Source organism: Pseudophryne corroboree, chromosome 1 (genome assembly GCF_028390025.1).
Source record: "Pseudophryne corroboree isolate aPseCor3 chromosome 1, aPseCor3.hap2, whole genome shotgun sequence".
Lineage (NCBI taxonomy): Eukaryota > Metazoa > Chordata > Amphibia > Anura > Myobatrachidae > Pseudophryne > Pseudophryne corroboree.
In genome coordinates, this window is record NC_086444.1 from 566068124 (window position 1) to 566084661 (window position 16538).

Consider the following 16538-nt stretch of genomic DNA (forward strand, 5'->3'; position numbering starts at 1 on the left):
AGTATGACACTATGACGGTATAAAGAATGAAAAAAAAACCACGGTTAGGTGGTATATATTATAATACAATTATGGATGGACGGACTGCCTGCCGAGTGCCGACACAGAGGTAGCCACAGCCGTGAACTACCGCACTGTACACTGGTTGATAAAGAGATAGTAGTATACTCGTAACAACTAGTATGACTGACTATGACGGTATAAAGAATGAAAAAAAAACCACGGTTAGGTGGTATATATTATAATACAATTATGGATGGACGGACTGCCTGCCGACTGCCGACACAGAGGTAGCCACAGCCGTGAACTACCGCACTGTACACTGGTTGATAAAGAGATAGTAGTATACTCGTAACAACTAGTATGACACTATGACGGTATAAAGAATGAAAAAAAAACCACGGTTAGGTGGTATATATTATAATACAATTATGGATGGACGGACTGCCTGCCGACTGCCGACACAGAGGTAGCCACAGCCGTGAACTACCGCACTGTACACTGGTTGATAAAGAGATAGTAGTATACTCGTAACAACTAGTATGACACTATGACGGTATAAAGAATGAAAAAAAAACCACGGTTAGGTGGTATATATTATAATAATACAATTATGGATGGACGGACTGCCTGCCGACTGCCGACACAGAGGTAGCCACAGCCGTGAACTACCGCACTGTACACTGGTTGATAAAGAGATAGTAGTATACTCGTAACAACTAGTATGACTATGACGACGGTATAAAGAAAGAAAAAAAAATACCACGGTTAGGTGGTATATAATTATACAATTATGGATGGACGGACTGCCTGCCGAGTGCCGACTGCCGACACAGAGGTAGCCACAGCCGTGAACTACCGCACTGTACTGTGTCTGCTGCTAATATAGACTGGTTGATAAAGAGATAGTATACAACAATATACTACTATACTGGTGGTCAGGCACTGGTCACCACTAGTCACACTGGCAGTGGCACTCCTGCAGCAAAAGTGTGCACTGTTTAATTTTAAATTAATATAATATTATGTACTCCTGGCTCCTGCTATAACAACCTGCAGTGCTCCCCAGTCTCCCCCACAATTATTATAAGCTTTTATACATTGATGTGCAGCACACTGGGCTGAGCTGAGTGCACACAGACTGAGTCACACTGTGTGACTGCTGTGTATCGTTTTTTTCAGGCAGAGAACGGATATAGCAGAGAACGGATATATTAAATAAAAGTTAACTTAACAACAACTGCACTGGTCACTGTGGTAAACTCTGTCTGCACAATCTCTCTCTCTCTCTCTCTCTTCTAATCTATTCTAATGGAGAGGACGCCAGCCACGTCCTCTCCCTATCAATCTCAATGCACGTGTGAAAATGGCGGCGACGCGCGGCTCCTTATATAGAATCCGAGTCTCGCGAGAATCCGACAGCGTCATGATGACGTTCGGGCGCGCTCGGGTTAACCGAGCAAGGCGGGAAGATCCGAGTCGCTCGGACCCGTGAAAAAAAAAAGTGAAGTTCGTGCGGGTTCGGATTCAAAGAAACCGAACCCGCTCATCTCTACTTAAAATCCACATTTTATAGCTGACATTTCTGGACAAATTTGTTTTTATTTATCTAGCAAGAAGCATAGATAATTAGCTATTGCATAAGCTTTGTGACTCCTATATGTTTGAAGCAGCAAACCCATAAACCACATACATAAATCACTGTGGCAGGCTATAACAATAATGTTGCTATTTACAATTTCCCTTTGGTTTGCTTCTTTGCACTGCTATTGAATATTCTGTAGTTTTTTCACAGTGTTATGTGACTATCATGGCAACCACAGTCACATGGCACAGTAGTGGGCAGAAAGGCTTTGGAATACTCCTCTGATCTATGTTTTTACTGTGACATCCTCCCCTTCCTTCTGCCTTCACAAGGCATGCTAACTGTTGAGAGCATATGCCTGTGTAACAGAATGACTATGTCTACTTCTGGCAACCAGGAAAGCTGTTTTTTTATGTTGTCTACACTGTGACAACACACCCTCCTTCTTATCCGTGGCAAGCATAATGGTTTGTCCTCCACAAAGGACTTGAAATGGAGATAATAATTTATAGGGGGATAGCTAAGGAAAATGATTCATACCTAAAAAGGTATATTTATTACTGCTTTTTTTTTAATCTACTGTATAAGAATGACAGAGTAAGCAGGCATTACTGGTAGTTTCTGCAAAATTCCACATACATCACAATATAGTGCATGCAGATTTACTTGCTGACACTAAACGAAAAGTAATTATAGTACTAAATAAATAGAAAAACACTCTAAATCCATGGTAAAATGATTATGTGAATGTAATATAAACACTGTATATAAGCATAATACAGACCTTGGTGAACAGTCTCTTCTGTTACATGCAATGGGCTTTACTGGTGGTCTTGACTTATTTAGGCAGTGAGACACATTGACCTCTTGCTTGTCCAGAACACATCTCAATTGTGTATGTTGGACACCTCTGTTACCACATGATGCTGTGCATGGTAGGAGACCAATAACTGCCCATTGGTAATCCGGAGATGCTACAGGAAGTGAGAGAGGAAAACAATTGTGTCAAATACTTTCATTTTCAATCTGTAATCTATGTATAATTTGTTTGCTGAGATTACAATGTGAGAAGTGCCATAATTTAAATAGATTTTTTTCCCTAAATCTCATAATTGAAAACTATTTTATTTTATTAGTTGCTGCACTCCTAGGAAACTGCAAAAAGGAAAACTTTTTAGAGATAATAGGATTTTAATTACCTACCTGTAAATCCTTTTCTCATAGTTCGTAGAGGATACTGGGGATTAATTTAGTACCATGGGGTATAGACGGGTCCACTAGGAGCCATGGGCACTTTAAGAATTTGATAGTGTGGGCTGGCTCCTCCCTCTATGCCCCTCCTACCAGACTCAGTCTAGGAAACTGTGCCCGAGGAGACAGACATACTTTGAGAGGATAAAAAGGATAGTGGTGAGATTCCGAACCAGCACACCCAAACTACAGGAAAGCTAAGCTAACCAAACTTGAAACAGGAACAGCAACAGCTGAACCAAACAACAATACTTAACCAAGTAACAGTGCAGGAAGAACGAAGCACCGGGTGGGCGCCCAGTATCTTCTACAGACTACGAGAAAAGGATTTACCGGTAGGTAATTAAAATCCTATTTTCTCTTATGTCCTAGAAGATACTGGGGATACATTTAGTACCATGGGGAAGTACCAAAGCTCCCAAACTGGGTGGTTCTGCAGGAACCTCAGAGTGCAGAGGTTCCTGCAGAACTGACTGAACAAACTGATGGTCCTCAGAGGCCAAAGCATCGAACTTGTAGAACTTTGCAAACGTGTAAGAACCTGACCAAGTAGCTGCTCAGCAGAGCTGTAAGGCCGAGACACTGCGGGCAGCCGGCCAAGAAGAACCCACCGACCTAGTCGAGTGTTCCTGAACAGATTTAGGAACTGGCAATCCTGCCGTGGAATAAGCATGCTGGATAGTGAGCCTGATCCAGCATGCAATTGACTGCTTTGAAGCAGGACATCCAATTTTATTGGGATCGTAAAGTACAAACAGCGAGTCCGATTTCCTGTGATGAGCTGTTCTCTTCACATACACCTTCAAAGCGCTCACAACATCCAAAGACTTTGAAGTAACAGAGGTGTCGGAAACAACCAGAACCACAATAGGTTGGTTGACATGAAACGCAGACACCAACTTAGGAAGAAATTGTTGACGAGTCCTGAGTTCAGCTCTATCCTCATGGAAAATTAAATAGGGGCTCTTGTAAGACAACGCCCCCAATTCCGACACACGAAGCCAAGGCCAACAGTGTAACGGTCTTCCACCAAAGATATTTTACATCTACCTCCTGTAATGGTTCAAACGAGTCCAATTGGAGGAACTGCAGCACCAAATTGAGATCCCAAGGTGCAATGGGAGGCACAAAGGGAGGTTGGATGTGCAGAACACCTTTCAAGAACGTCTGTACCTCAGGAAAAGAAGGCAATTGTTCTGAAAGAAAATGGACAAGGGCGAAATCTGGACTTTTATGGAGCCCAAACGTAGGCCCACATCCACTCCCGACTGCAGAAAAAGCAGGAAACGTCCCAGCCAAATACGGTGGTAATGTTTAGACGTTACCCCCTTTCTGGCTTGGATCATAGTTGGGATGACCTTGTCAGGGATGCCTTTCCTGGCTAAAATCAGCCGTTTAACATCCATGCCATCAAACGTAGCCATGGTAAGTCTTGATAGACGAACGGGCCCTGTTACAGAAGATCCTCGCGAAGAGGTAGAGGCCACGGATCTTCGAGGAGCATCTCCAGAAGGTCCGCGTACCAGGCCCTTCTTGGCCAGTCCGGAGCAATGAAAATTGCTTGAACCTTTTCCCTTTTTTTTCTTTTCAGAATTCTTGGGATCAGAGGAAGTGGAGGAAACACGTACACCATCTGATAGATCCATGGAGTCCTCAGAGCGTCCACTGCCACTGCCTGTGGGTCTCTCGACCTGGAACAATACAGCTTGAGCTTCTTGTTGAGACGAGAGGCCATCATGTCGATCTGTGGACATCCCCATCGACGTGTCAAGCATCTGAACACCTCCGGGTGAAGGCCCCACTCCCCCGGGTGCAGGTCGTGTCTGCTGAGGAAGTCTGCTTCTCCGTTGTCTACTCCCGGAATGAAAACCACCCACAACACTGTAGCGTGTTTTTCTGCCCAAAGGAGAATTCTTGACACCTCTGACATTGCTGCTCTGCTTTTCGTTCCGCTCTGTTGGTTTATGTACGTTACTGCCGTCACATTGTCTGGACTTGATTGGCCCGATCTTGAAGAAGATATGAGGCCTGCAGAAGAGTTCTAGAATGTTGATTGGAAGGGTGACTTCCTCACTTGACCATCTTCCCTGAAACTGCACACCCTGGGTGACTGCTCCCCAACCTCTGAGACTTGTGTCCTTGGTTAGCAGAATCCAATTTTGAATCCCGAAGCGTGGGCCCTCGATTAGGTGAGAAGTCTGTAGCCACCACAAAAGGGAGATTCTGGACTTTGGTGCAAGTGAAGATGTGATCCGGACCATTTGTCCAACAGGCCGAGCTGGAAGGGTCTTGCATGAAACCTTCCGTACTGAAGAGCCTCGTAAGAGGCCACCATTTTCCCCAGAGGGCGAATGCATAAATGTACAGATATCTGGATTGGCTTCAGGACATCCCGAACCATCGACTAGATTACCAATGCCTTTTCCAACGGAAGAAAAACTTTCTGCGACTGTGTGTCCAGTATCATTCCCAGAAATGGGAGCCTCTGAGTTGGCTCTAGGTGAGATTTCGGAAGATTTACAATCCATCTGTGATCCAGGAGTAGTTTGGTTGTGAGGCCAATGCTGTTAAACAACCTCTCCCTGGATGGAGCCTTTATCAGATCGTCCAGGTACGGAATTATGTTCACTCCCTGCTTGCAAAGGAGAAACATCATCTCTGCCATCACCTTGGTGAACACCCTTGGTGCCGTGGAGAGACCAAAAGGCAGGGCCTGGAACTGGTAGTAACAGTCCTGCAGTGCAAATCGTAGATAAGACTGGTGAGGCCGCCAGATCGGAATGTGAAGGTACGCATCCTTGATATACAGAGACACTAGGAATTCCCCCTCCTCCAGACCTGAAATCACCACTCTCAGAGACTCCATCTTGAATCTGTACCAGTTTTTGAATGGCACCCTGTAAGGTTATACTTGCGTCTTGTGAAACTGGTAAGCCTGATTTGAAGAGTCTGTGAGGTGGGAGCTCCTGAAACTCCAGTCTGTTGCCCTGGGAAATAAGATCTATGACCCAGGGATCCTGGCATGATGTTGTCCAGATGTGACTGAAATTTTTTAGATGGCTCCCACCTGCCAGTCTTCCAGGCATCACGGTCCACCGTCATGCTGAAGGCTTTGAGGAAGCAGAGCTGGAGCTCTGATCCTGAGAAACGGCAGTTGCTGGTTTGCGTGGTTTACCTCTAGCACCTCTGTTGGCTGTAGAAGATCCTCTGACTTTGCCCTTAAACTTGGCAGTCCGAAAGGTCTGTAGAGTAGGTCCTGAGTAGGTCTTCCTGGTTAGGGGAGCTGCAGTAGGAAGATATGTGGACTTACCCACAGTAGCTTTGGAGATCCATTTGTCTAGTTCGTCTCCAAATAAGGCCTCTCCTGTGAAGGGTAGGCCTTCCACGCCTTTCCTGGAGGTCGCGTCCACAGTCCACTGGCGTAACCATAAGCCCCTGCGTGCTGACACTGCCATAGCAGTGGTACGTGCATTAAGCAAACCTACTTCCTTTATGGCTTCCACCATAAAGTTCACAGAGTCCTGTATATGCTGCAGGAGTAAAACAATCTCCCCCCTAGATAAGGAATCCAACCCCTCAATTAGGTTACCTGACCATTTAGCAATGGCTTTAGTAATCCACGCATAGTGGGTCACTGGGCCACCCTAGCAGCAGTGTACAAGGATTTGAGTGTAGTCTCAATTTTAGGATCAGCTGTGTCTTTCAGGGAGGCTGAACCAGGGACAGGTAACACAACTTTTCATGACAACCTGGACACTGATGCATGCACTATCGGTGAACTTTCCCATTTTTTTTCTATCCTCAGGAGGAGAAGGAAAGGATGAGAGTAACCTCTTAGAGATTTGAAATTTCTTATCAGGATTAACCCCGGTTCTTCAAACAGGGTATTCAATTCTTTTGACACAGGAAAAATGACTGAGGACTTCTTTTTTACATTAAAATAAGATTCCTCACACTCCTCTGCCACCTTATCAGGAATTTGCAGAACATCTCTGATAGCTTCTATAAGAGCCTCTATTCCCTGTGACAGAGCAGCACCTCCCCCCCCCCCCCCCCCTCCTCCACCTCCCCCTCCTCCATGTCTGACCTCTCAGAGTCAGACTGCAGGATATGGGCCATAGATCGTTTTTGCGGACAAATGGCAGGGGACTGAGACGCTTGTTTGGGGACTGAGTCTCTATTCATAATCTCATCCACAGACTGTCTTAAGTATTGAGTCTCTTTCTCATGGCGGGACAATTTATTAGATATTGGAAATCATTCCTTTAATGGAATCCAGCCACGCTGGTTCAGCCCCGCTAGCCTGAGAAGGTGCACTACACTGAGTACACAGTAGTGAGCTCCCTGGGGAAGAGGAACACTCTGCTGTACATGATACACACTCTTTGCCTGACATATTGTAAATGTGACAGCACACACACAGGAAAGGTTAAAAACACAATTAACCCACAAAGAGCCCTTCCAGGGAGACACAGAGATATTGGAGCCAGCACACCGCGCCCTTATTGCTAATGCCAAGCTTAGCTGGGTCGCAGACTAAGTACCCAGATTTGGGACTTAGTACACTAATAATTGCTCCCCCCCTGCTATGACCCCCTGGTAACGCTGAGGTAATCTGGAGTCACACCGGAGGAGCTGCTCGTCTCTGTCAGTCAGCGTCTGTGTCCACTGCAGAGGGAAAATGGCACTGGTGAGCTGCTGTATCCGCTCATAGTGAAGCCCCTCCCCTTCAATGGCGCGCGGTCTTCCTGTTTTTTTATACTGGCTGAGGTAATTTTGTGCTTAAAATGGAGACAGATCCGTTTTAAGGCTTTGATTGCCAGTCTGGGTACTGTGTACAGTGTACTGAGACGCAGTTGTATACTGAGTCTGGTTAGAAGCCATGCGTCCTTACCCTCATGCCGCCATAATGGGCGGCAACCCACTAGCTAGGACGCCAGCTTATTACTTACCACTCTTCTGGCTCTGTTAAGGGTGGCGGCGTGCTGCGGGAATGTACGCTCGCCGTGGTGGGGCTTGCGAATAGTTCCCTCAGGAGCTAGTGTCCTGTCAGCGGGGACCATTAACCCTTCAAGAGGTTGGCCGTCTCCCCCCCCCCCTCAAGTCCCACAAAGCAGGCAGGCTGGTGCCATCCAGTCCTGCCTGAAAATATCAAACAGAAAAATAAATGCAGAAAACTCTTCAGGAGCTTCCATAAGCGTGACCGGCTCCTCCAGGTACATATTCTAAACTGAGTCTGGTAGAAGGTGCATAGAGGGAGGAACCAGCCCACACTATCAAATTCTTAAAGTGCCCATGGCTCCTAGTGGACCAGTCTATAACCCATGGTACTAAATGGATCCCCAGTATCCTCTAGGACGTAAGAGAAAATTACGATAATGATAGAAGTTATTGTATCATGCGCCTAATGCAGCTTATGATTTTAGACAGAAAATGTGACCTTAATGTTTTGAACACTGATCAGGCCAGAATGCAGTTTTACACTACAGAATTAGTTTTCACCAGTGTATACATTTCTCTCTCACAGGCTCATTGGACATTTCTCTTACACAGAAAGTAATGTTTGGGATTAAGGCCCCCATTTATCAAGCTTTGGAGAGTGATAAATAGCACAGTGATAAAGTACCAACCAATCAGCTCCTAACTGCCATATTACAGGCTGTGTTTAAAAAATGACAGTTATGAGCTGATTGGTTAGTACTTTATCATCGTGCTATTTAGCACTCTTCAAGGCTTGATAAATGGGGGCCTAAATATTTAATAGAATCCACTTGCTTACATTAATATGGAGACCTGCACTCCATGTACTAAATGTGTAGAGAGCACAATAGAAACCCTATATTACCTGATGGTTTAGGAGTTTGGACATAAAAGTATATACTGTAACCAGTTTCCATAGTGGCGAAGGTCCAGGCGAAGGTCCAGGCAATGCCTCTATAGTATTATGGGGTAAAGCAACCAATCAGATGCTGTCTATCATTTCTCTATTGCCTTTTAGAAAACGATGACAGCATCTGGTTAGTTGCTATGGGCACCATCACCAATTCTCTGTTTTAGAAGCTTGAGTAAAGTTACCCCGATCAGTCACAGGACTGTGCACGTACTGCAGAGTCTCAGTCAGATCTTTGAAAGCAGAGCAAAGGCCAATAGAGGAACAGGATCTCAAGGCGAACAGGGGAAACTTTGCACTGACAATCCCCTTACCTCAGACCGCGTAGCGACCGCATCACCTGCAGTGGCCAGAGTTTAAAGACTGAAGCTCTACTGAAGAGGACTGGATGCATTGTAATTCCCAGCCTGAGCGTAAAAGAGCAGACTATAGTGTGACCAAGCAACAGGTAAAAGTGAGATTTGGGTGGTACACTTGTATTTGCTAATCAGGGGAGACATGAGAAAAGTTTTCTCTTTTATGACAAATCTTAAGCATCCCTTGCTGCCTCTTGTGTTACATGGTAATGGAAAGTAATAAAGGAATCTGTCTGCTTACCACTTCATAGAAGATATCAATTGAAAAGATACAGTGGAGTGATGTATCAAACATTCTAAAGAGGACATGCTGAGAAGTTGCCCATAGCAACCACTTTCTACTGTAGCTATAATTTATAGCATGTACTTGACAAATGACATCATAAAGTTGATTGGTCAATACGGGAAACGTCTCCACTCCTCAGTAGAAGATTTGATATATCTCCCCGATAGTAATACAAAACATGAATAAATAAACTGCCATGTTATTAGACAACAAGTACTTCATTTTACCTTTAATTGACAAAGAAGCTCTTTGCATAAGAGAATCAGATGTGTTCCTAATAACACAACTATATTCTCCTTGGTGATCTTTGCTTATATTAGTTAGACGCAGGATCTGTCCTTCTTCCATCACCTCATGTGTTGGTCGTGCTCCATTGATCAGTAGCTGACTTCCATGAAACCAAGATATATTGGGAACGGAAACCCCCTTCACAGGACAACCTGATAGACAAGTCGAAGACATGCAGTCAGAGTAAGGAAAACATCAAACATAACAATAATTCTACAGTACTTAATATGTTATAATAAATAGGTTTCCTCCTACTCTTGAAACGACCATGGCTTACACAGACTTAACCAATGACAATGTATGGGATTACACGATAAATAAAAAGTATTTCTCATTGCTATCTTTGGGTCTCACTTTTGTTTTTATTAGATAATCTGTATTTGTCAAATTTGTGCTTAATAAAAAGACTCCTCGAATGTTTCCAGTATGAAAAGTGAGTTTAACAGAAGTTGAAGGATATAAACCCTCACTGAAGTATAATTCACCTCATACAGTATGTACCAAACTGTCCCTGGAAGTTACTGCCCATGCTTAATTCTATAGTTCAGCACTGCTTGCCTCATGCAGTTACCAGTATTTCTGATCACTGTCTAGGTCCCTACAAGTGATATTTTATTGAATTTTGTTTAATCTACACAAAACTTCAAAACAATCTTGGAAAATGTAACTATTGCAAGTCTGAAAGATATGACCACAGTATGTTCAAATATGTTCACCTTTCGATGGTCATGTAGTACAGGTATAGTGCACCGTACTGTACTCCCAATAGAGATACTACACTGTTTAAGCAAGTTTTAAAATTAATTCATCCCATGCCAGTTTAATAGCCTTGAACATGCTCACAGCACACTTTGCTTTGGAGCTGGTGTATTTGTGGGTCAACCTAAATTTAAAAAAGGTAAGAAGCCAAATAGGTTCGGAAAATATGTTAAATGTATGACAGACACATTTTGTCAGAAGAGGAATTTGCTCCTCAATTAGCTCCTAACTTCCAAGTTACAGACTGCGTTTAGAAAATGACACTTGGGAGCTGATTGGTTGGTACTTTACCTCTCTCCACTTTATTTCTCTCCAAGGTTTGATACATCTTTCCCTAAATATGGGTCTAGCATGTTCAAGGCATGTGTTCAACTTTAGAACTGGCCCCAGATCATGTTTGAGATGTTTGTCAAACTAGCCTGGTTCTATAGTATAATGCATAAAAGCATCTCTATTGGGGATTAATATACATGAGTCTATCTGGAAAGTGATGTGTCTATGAGAAGCTTTACAATATGAAGCTTTCAATAAGCAATATCATATTTATTTTAAAAGAAGGCCAATATTTCCTTTAACTTACAAGTATTACAATACAAATCTAAAACACATTTTGATACAAACATAACATTGCATCAATGACTTAGAAATAAAACCACCAACAAGGAGACTGACAGCTGAGCAGCAGTAATAGGAATAAGGAAGTGAAAATAAGGAGTAAGAAGAGACTGTGGCTTTAGTGATCCTACCCAGACAGGCAGAGACTCTTAAATGTCTCTAGTTATTTAGGATAAGACAATGAGAGGTCACAGGTATTCACTTAGATATTTGGGCCAGCACTAAAGTATCCATGCCAGTTGTGGAAACAGCGGATTTCAATGGTTGTTTATGTACTGTTTTATTTCTCTGCAGATCTAAATATCACCTAAATAAACATAACACATAATGCTTTTCACAGAAAATGTATACAGGGAATACCCCTTTCCTCAAACTGTTCATTTGGTACTGTTTCACTATGCAAAACACATTTAACAGGAAAGCAGTAATAACAATACAGCAAATATGCCAAGAACATAGTAAGAATCTTTTATTGAAAATAATATACAATTGTTTTATTATTATAAATAAGAATTTACTTACCGATAATTCTATTTCTCGGAGTCCGTAGTGGATGCTGGGGTTCCTGAAAGGACCATGGGGATAGCGGCTCCGCAGGAGACAGGGCACAAAAGTAAAGCTTTTACAGGTCAGGTGGTGTGTACTGGCTCCTCCCCCTATGACCCTCCTCCAGACTCCAGTTAGGTACTGTGCCCGGACGAGCGTACACAATAATGGAGGATTTTGAATCCCGGGTAAGACTCATACCAGCCACACCAATCACACCGTACAACTTGTGATCTAAACCCAGTTAACAGTATGATAACAGAGGAGCCTCTGAAAAATGGCTTCCTAAACAATAACCCGAATTAGTTAACAATAACTATGTACAAGTATTGCAGATAATCCGCACTTGGGATGGGCGCCCAGCATCCACTACGGACTCCGAGAAATAGAATTATCGGTAAGTAAATTCTTATTTTCTCTATCGTCCTAAGTGGATGCTGGGGTTCCTGAAAGGACCATGGGGATTATACCAAAGCTCCCAAACGGGCGGGAGAGTGCGGATGACTCTGCAGCACCGAATGAGAGAACTCCAGGTCCTCCTTTGCCAGGGTATCAAATTTGTAAAAATTTACAAACGTGTTCTCCCCTGACCACGTAGCTGCTCGGCAGAGTTGTAATGCCGAGACCCCTCGGGCAGCCGCCCAAGATGAGCCCACCTTCCTTGCGGAATGGGCCTTAACAGATTTAGGCTGTGGCAGGCCTGCCACAGAATGTACAAGTTGAATTTTGTTACAAAACCAACGAGCAATCGACTGCTTAGAAGCAGGTGCACCCAACTTGTTGGGTGCATACAGTATAAACAGCGAGTCAGATTTTCTGACTCCAGCCGTCCTTTAAATGTATATTTTTAAGGCTCTGACAACGTCCAACAACTTGGAGTCCTTCAAGTCGTCTGTAGCCGCAGGCACTACAATAGGCTGGTTCAGGTGAAACGCTGATACCACCTTAGGGAGAAAATGCGGACGCGTCCGCAGCTCTGCCCTATGTCGAATGGAAAATTATATAAGGGCTTTTATAAGACAAAGCCGCCAGTTCAGATACTCTCCCGGCCGAAGCCAGGGCCAGTAACATAGTCAGTTTCCATGTGAGATATTTCAAATCCACATTCTTTAGTGGTTCAAACCAATTGGATTTGAGGAAATCTAAAACTACATTTAGATCCCACGGTGCCACCTTAGGCACCACAGGAGGCTGTATATGCAGTACTCCTTTGATAAAAATCTGGACCTCAGGGACTGAGGCCAATTCTTTGTGGAAGAATATTGATAGGGCCGAAATTTGAACCTTAATAGATCCCAATTTGAGACCCATAGACAATCCTGATTGCAGGAAATGTAGGAAAACGACCCAGTTGAAATTCCTCCATCGGAGCACTCCGCTGCTCGCACCACGCAACATATTTTCGCCAAATACGGCGATAATGCTTCGCGGTGACTTCCTTCCTTGCCTTTATCAAGGTAGGAATGACTTCTTCTGGAATGCCTTTTCCTTTTAGGATCTGGCATTCAACGCCATGCCGTCAAACGCAGCCGCGGTAAGTCTTGAAAAAGACAAGGACCCTGCTGAAGCAGGTCCCTTCTCAGAAGTAGAGGCCACGGATCGTCCGTGACCATCTCTTGAAGTTCCGGGTACCAAGTCCTTCTTGGCCAATCCGGAGCCACTAGTCTTACTCCTCTTTGCCGTATAATCCTCAATACCTTTGGTATGAGAGGCAGAGGAGGAAACACATATACCGACTGGTACACCCAAGGTGTTACCAGCGCGTCCACAGCTATTGCCTGCGGATCTCTTGACCTGGCGCAATACCTGTCCAGTGTTTTGTTGAGGCGAGACGCCATCATGTCCACCATTGGTTTTACCCAACGGTTTAATAGCATGTGGAAAACTTCTGGATGAAGTCCCCACTCTCCCGGGTGAAGGTCGTGTCTGCTGAGGAAGTCTGCTTCCCAGTTGTCCACGCCCGGGATGAATACTGCTGACAGTGCTATCACGTGATTCTCCGCCCAGCGAAGGATCCTGGCAGCTTCTGCCATTGCCCTCCTGCTTCTTGTGCCGCCCTGTCTGTTTACATGGGCGACTGCCGTGATGTTGTCCGACTGGATCAACACCGGTCTTCCTTGAAGCAGAGGTTCCGCCTGGCTTAGAGCATTGTAGATTGCTCTTAGTTCCAGAATGCTTATGTGAAGAGACTTTTTCAGGCTCGACCACACTCCCTGGAAATTTCTTCCCTGTGTGACTGCTCCCCAGCCTCTCAGGCTGGCATCCGTGGTCACCAGGATCCAATCCTGCATGCCGAATCTGCGGCCCTCCAATAGATGAGCCTCCTGCAACCACCACAGAAGGGATACCCTTGTCCTCGGCGACAGGGTTATCCGCAGGTGCATCTGAAGATGCGACCCTGACCATTTGTCCAACAGATCCCTTTGCATGGAATCTGCCGAAAGGGATTGCTTCGTAAGAAGCTACCATTTTTTCCCAGGACTCTTGTGCATTGATGTACAGACACCTTTCCTGGTTTTAGGAGGTTCCTGACCAGGTCAGATAACTCCTTGGCTTTTTCTTCGGGAAGAAAAACCTTTTTCTGAACTGTGTCCAGAATCATCCCCAGGAACAGCAGACGAGTTGTCGGCATTAATTGGGATTTTGGAATATTCAGAATCCATCCGTGCTGCTTTAGCACCTCTTGAGATAGTGCTAAACCCATCTCTAGCTGTTCTCTGGACCTTGCCCTTATTAGGAGATCGTCCAAGTATGGGATAATTAATACGCCTTTTCTTCGAAGAAGAAATATTATCTCGGCCATTACCTTTGTAAAGACCCGAGGTGCCGTGGACAAACCAAACGGCAGCGTCTGAAACTGATAGTGACAGTTTTGTACAACGAACCTGAGGTACCCCTGGTGTGAGGGGTAATTGGAACGTGGAGATACGCATCCTTGATGTCCAAGGATACCATAAAGTCCCCTTCTTCCAGGTTCGCTATCACTGCTCTGAGTGACTCCATCTTGAACTTGAACTTCTTTATGTATAGGTTCAAGGACTTCAGATTTAGAATAGGCCTTACCGAGCCATCCGGCTTCGGTACCACAAATAGAGTGGAATAATACCCCTTCCCTTGTTGTAGAAGAGGTACCTTGACTATCACCTGCTGAGAATACAGCTTGTGAATGGCTTCCAAAACCGTCTCCCTTTCTGAGGGGGACGTTGGTAAAGCAGACTTCAGGAAACGGCGAGGTGGCTCTGTCTCTAATTTCAACCTGTACCCCTGAGATATTATCTGCAGGATCCAGGGATTTACCTGCGAGTGAGCCCACTGCGCGCTGTAATTTTTGAGACGACCGCCTACCGCCCCCGAGTCCACTTGCGAAGCCCCAGCGTCATGCTGAGGCTTTTGTAGAAGCCGGGGAGGGCTTCTGTTCCTGGGAAGGAGCTGCCTGTTGCTGTCTCTTCCCTCGTCCTCTGCCTCGTGGCAGATATGAATAGCCCTTTGCTCTCTTATTTTTAAAGGAACGAAAGGGCTGCGGTTGAAAGGTCGGTGCCTTTTTCTGTTGGGGAGTGACTTGAGGTAGAAAGGTGGATTTCCCGGCCGTAGCCGTGGCCACCAAATCCGATAGACCGACCTCAAATAACTCCTCTACGCATCGCCTGTCCACTGTCGTGTCCATAAAGCTCTTCTGGCCGAAATGGACATAGCACTTACCCGTGATGCCAGTGTGCAGATATCTCTCTGTGCATCACGCATATAAAGAAATGCATCCTTTATTTGTTCTAACGACAGTAAAATATTGTCCCTGTCCAGGGTATCAATATTTTCGATCAGGGACTCTGACCAAACTACCCCAGCACTGCACATCCAGGCAGTCGCAATAGCTGGTCGTAGTATAACACCTGCATGTGTGTATATACCTTTTTGGATATTTTCCATCCTCCTATCTGATGGATCTTTAAGTGCGTCCGTCTCAGGAGAGGGTAACGCCACTTGTTTTGATAAGCGTGTTAGCGCTTTGTCCACCCTAGGAGGTGTTTCCCAGCGCTCCCTAACCTCTGGCGGGAAAGGGTATAAAGCCAATAACTTCTTTGAAATTAGCAGTTTTTTATCGGGGCACCCCACGCTTCATCACACACGTCATTTAATTCTTCTGATTCGGTAAAAACTACTGGTAGTTTTTTCACACCCCACATAATACCCTGTTTTGTGGTACCTGTAGTATCAGCTAAATGTAACATCTCCTTTATTGCCAAAATCATATAACGTGTGGCCCTACTGGAAAATACGGTTGATTCGTCACCTTCACCACCGGAATCAGTGCCTGTGTCTGGGTCTGTGTCGACCGACTGAGGCAAGGGACGTTTTACAGCCCCTGACGGTGTTTGAGGCGCCTGGACAGACACTAATTGAGTGTCCGGCCGCCTCATGTCGGCAAACGACTGCTTAAGCGAGTTGACGCTATCCCGTAATTCCACAAATAAAGGCATCCATTCTGGTGTCGACCCCCTAGGAGGTGACATCCTCATATTTGGCAATTGCTCCGCCTCCGCACCAATAACGTCCTCATACATGTCGACACACACGTACCGACACACAGCAGACACACAGGGAATGCTCTATACGAAGACAGGACCCACTAGCCCTTTGGGGAGACAGAGGGAGAGTCTGCCAGCACACACCAAAAAGCGCTATATATGACAGGGATAGCCTTATGATTAAGTGCTCCCTTATAGCTGCTTTTATATTAATATATTGCCATTTATTCTGCCCCCCCTCTCTGTTATACCCTGTTTCTGTAGTGCAGTGCAGGGGAGAGACCTGGGAGCCTTCCTGACCAGCGGAGCTGTGACAGAAAATGGCGCCGTGTGCTGAGGAGATAGGCCCCGCCCCTTTTTCGGCGGGCTCGTCTCCCGCTATTTAGTACATTTAGGCAGGGGTAAATATCTCCATATAGCCTCTGGGGCTATATGTGAG

General features: G+C 45.0%; 1 protein-coding gene across 3 annotated transcripts in view; it reads right to left on the reverse strand.

The window, feature by feature from the left end:
* The window catches only part of ADAMTSL1 (ADAMTS like 1), a 453675-nt gene that overhangs the window by 42612 nt on the left and 394525 nt on the right, over positions 1-16538 (reverse strand). For all 3 annotated transcript variants that reach the window (XM_063914179.1, XM_063914180.1, XM_063914181.1), the window contains exons 24-25: positions 9596-9808; positions 2370-2559 (exon numbers count right to left, since the gene is read on the reverse strand). In XM_063914179.1, the coding sequence (XP_063770249.1) occupies positions 2370-2559; positions 9596-9808 (403 nt within the window). The remainder of the gene's footprint in view (positions 1-2369; positions 2560-9595; positions 9809-16538) is intronic.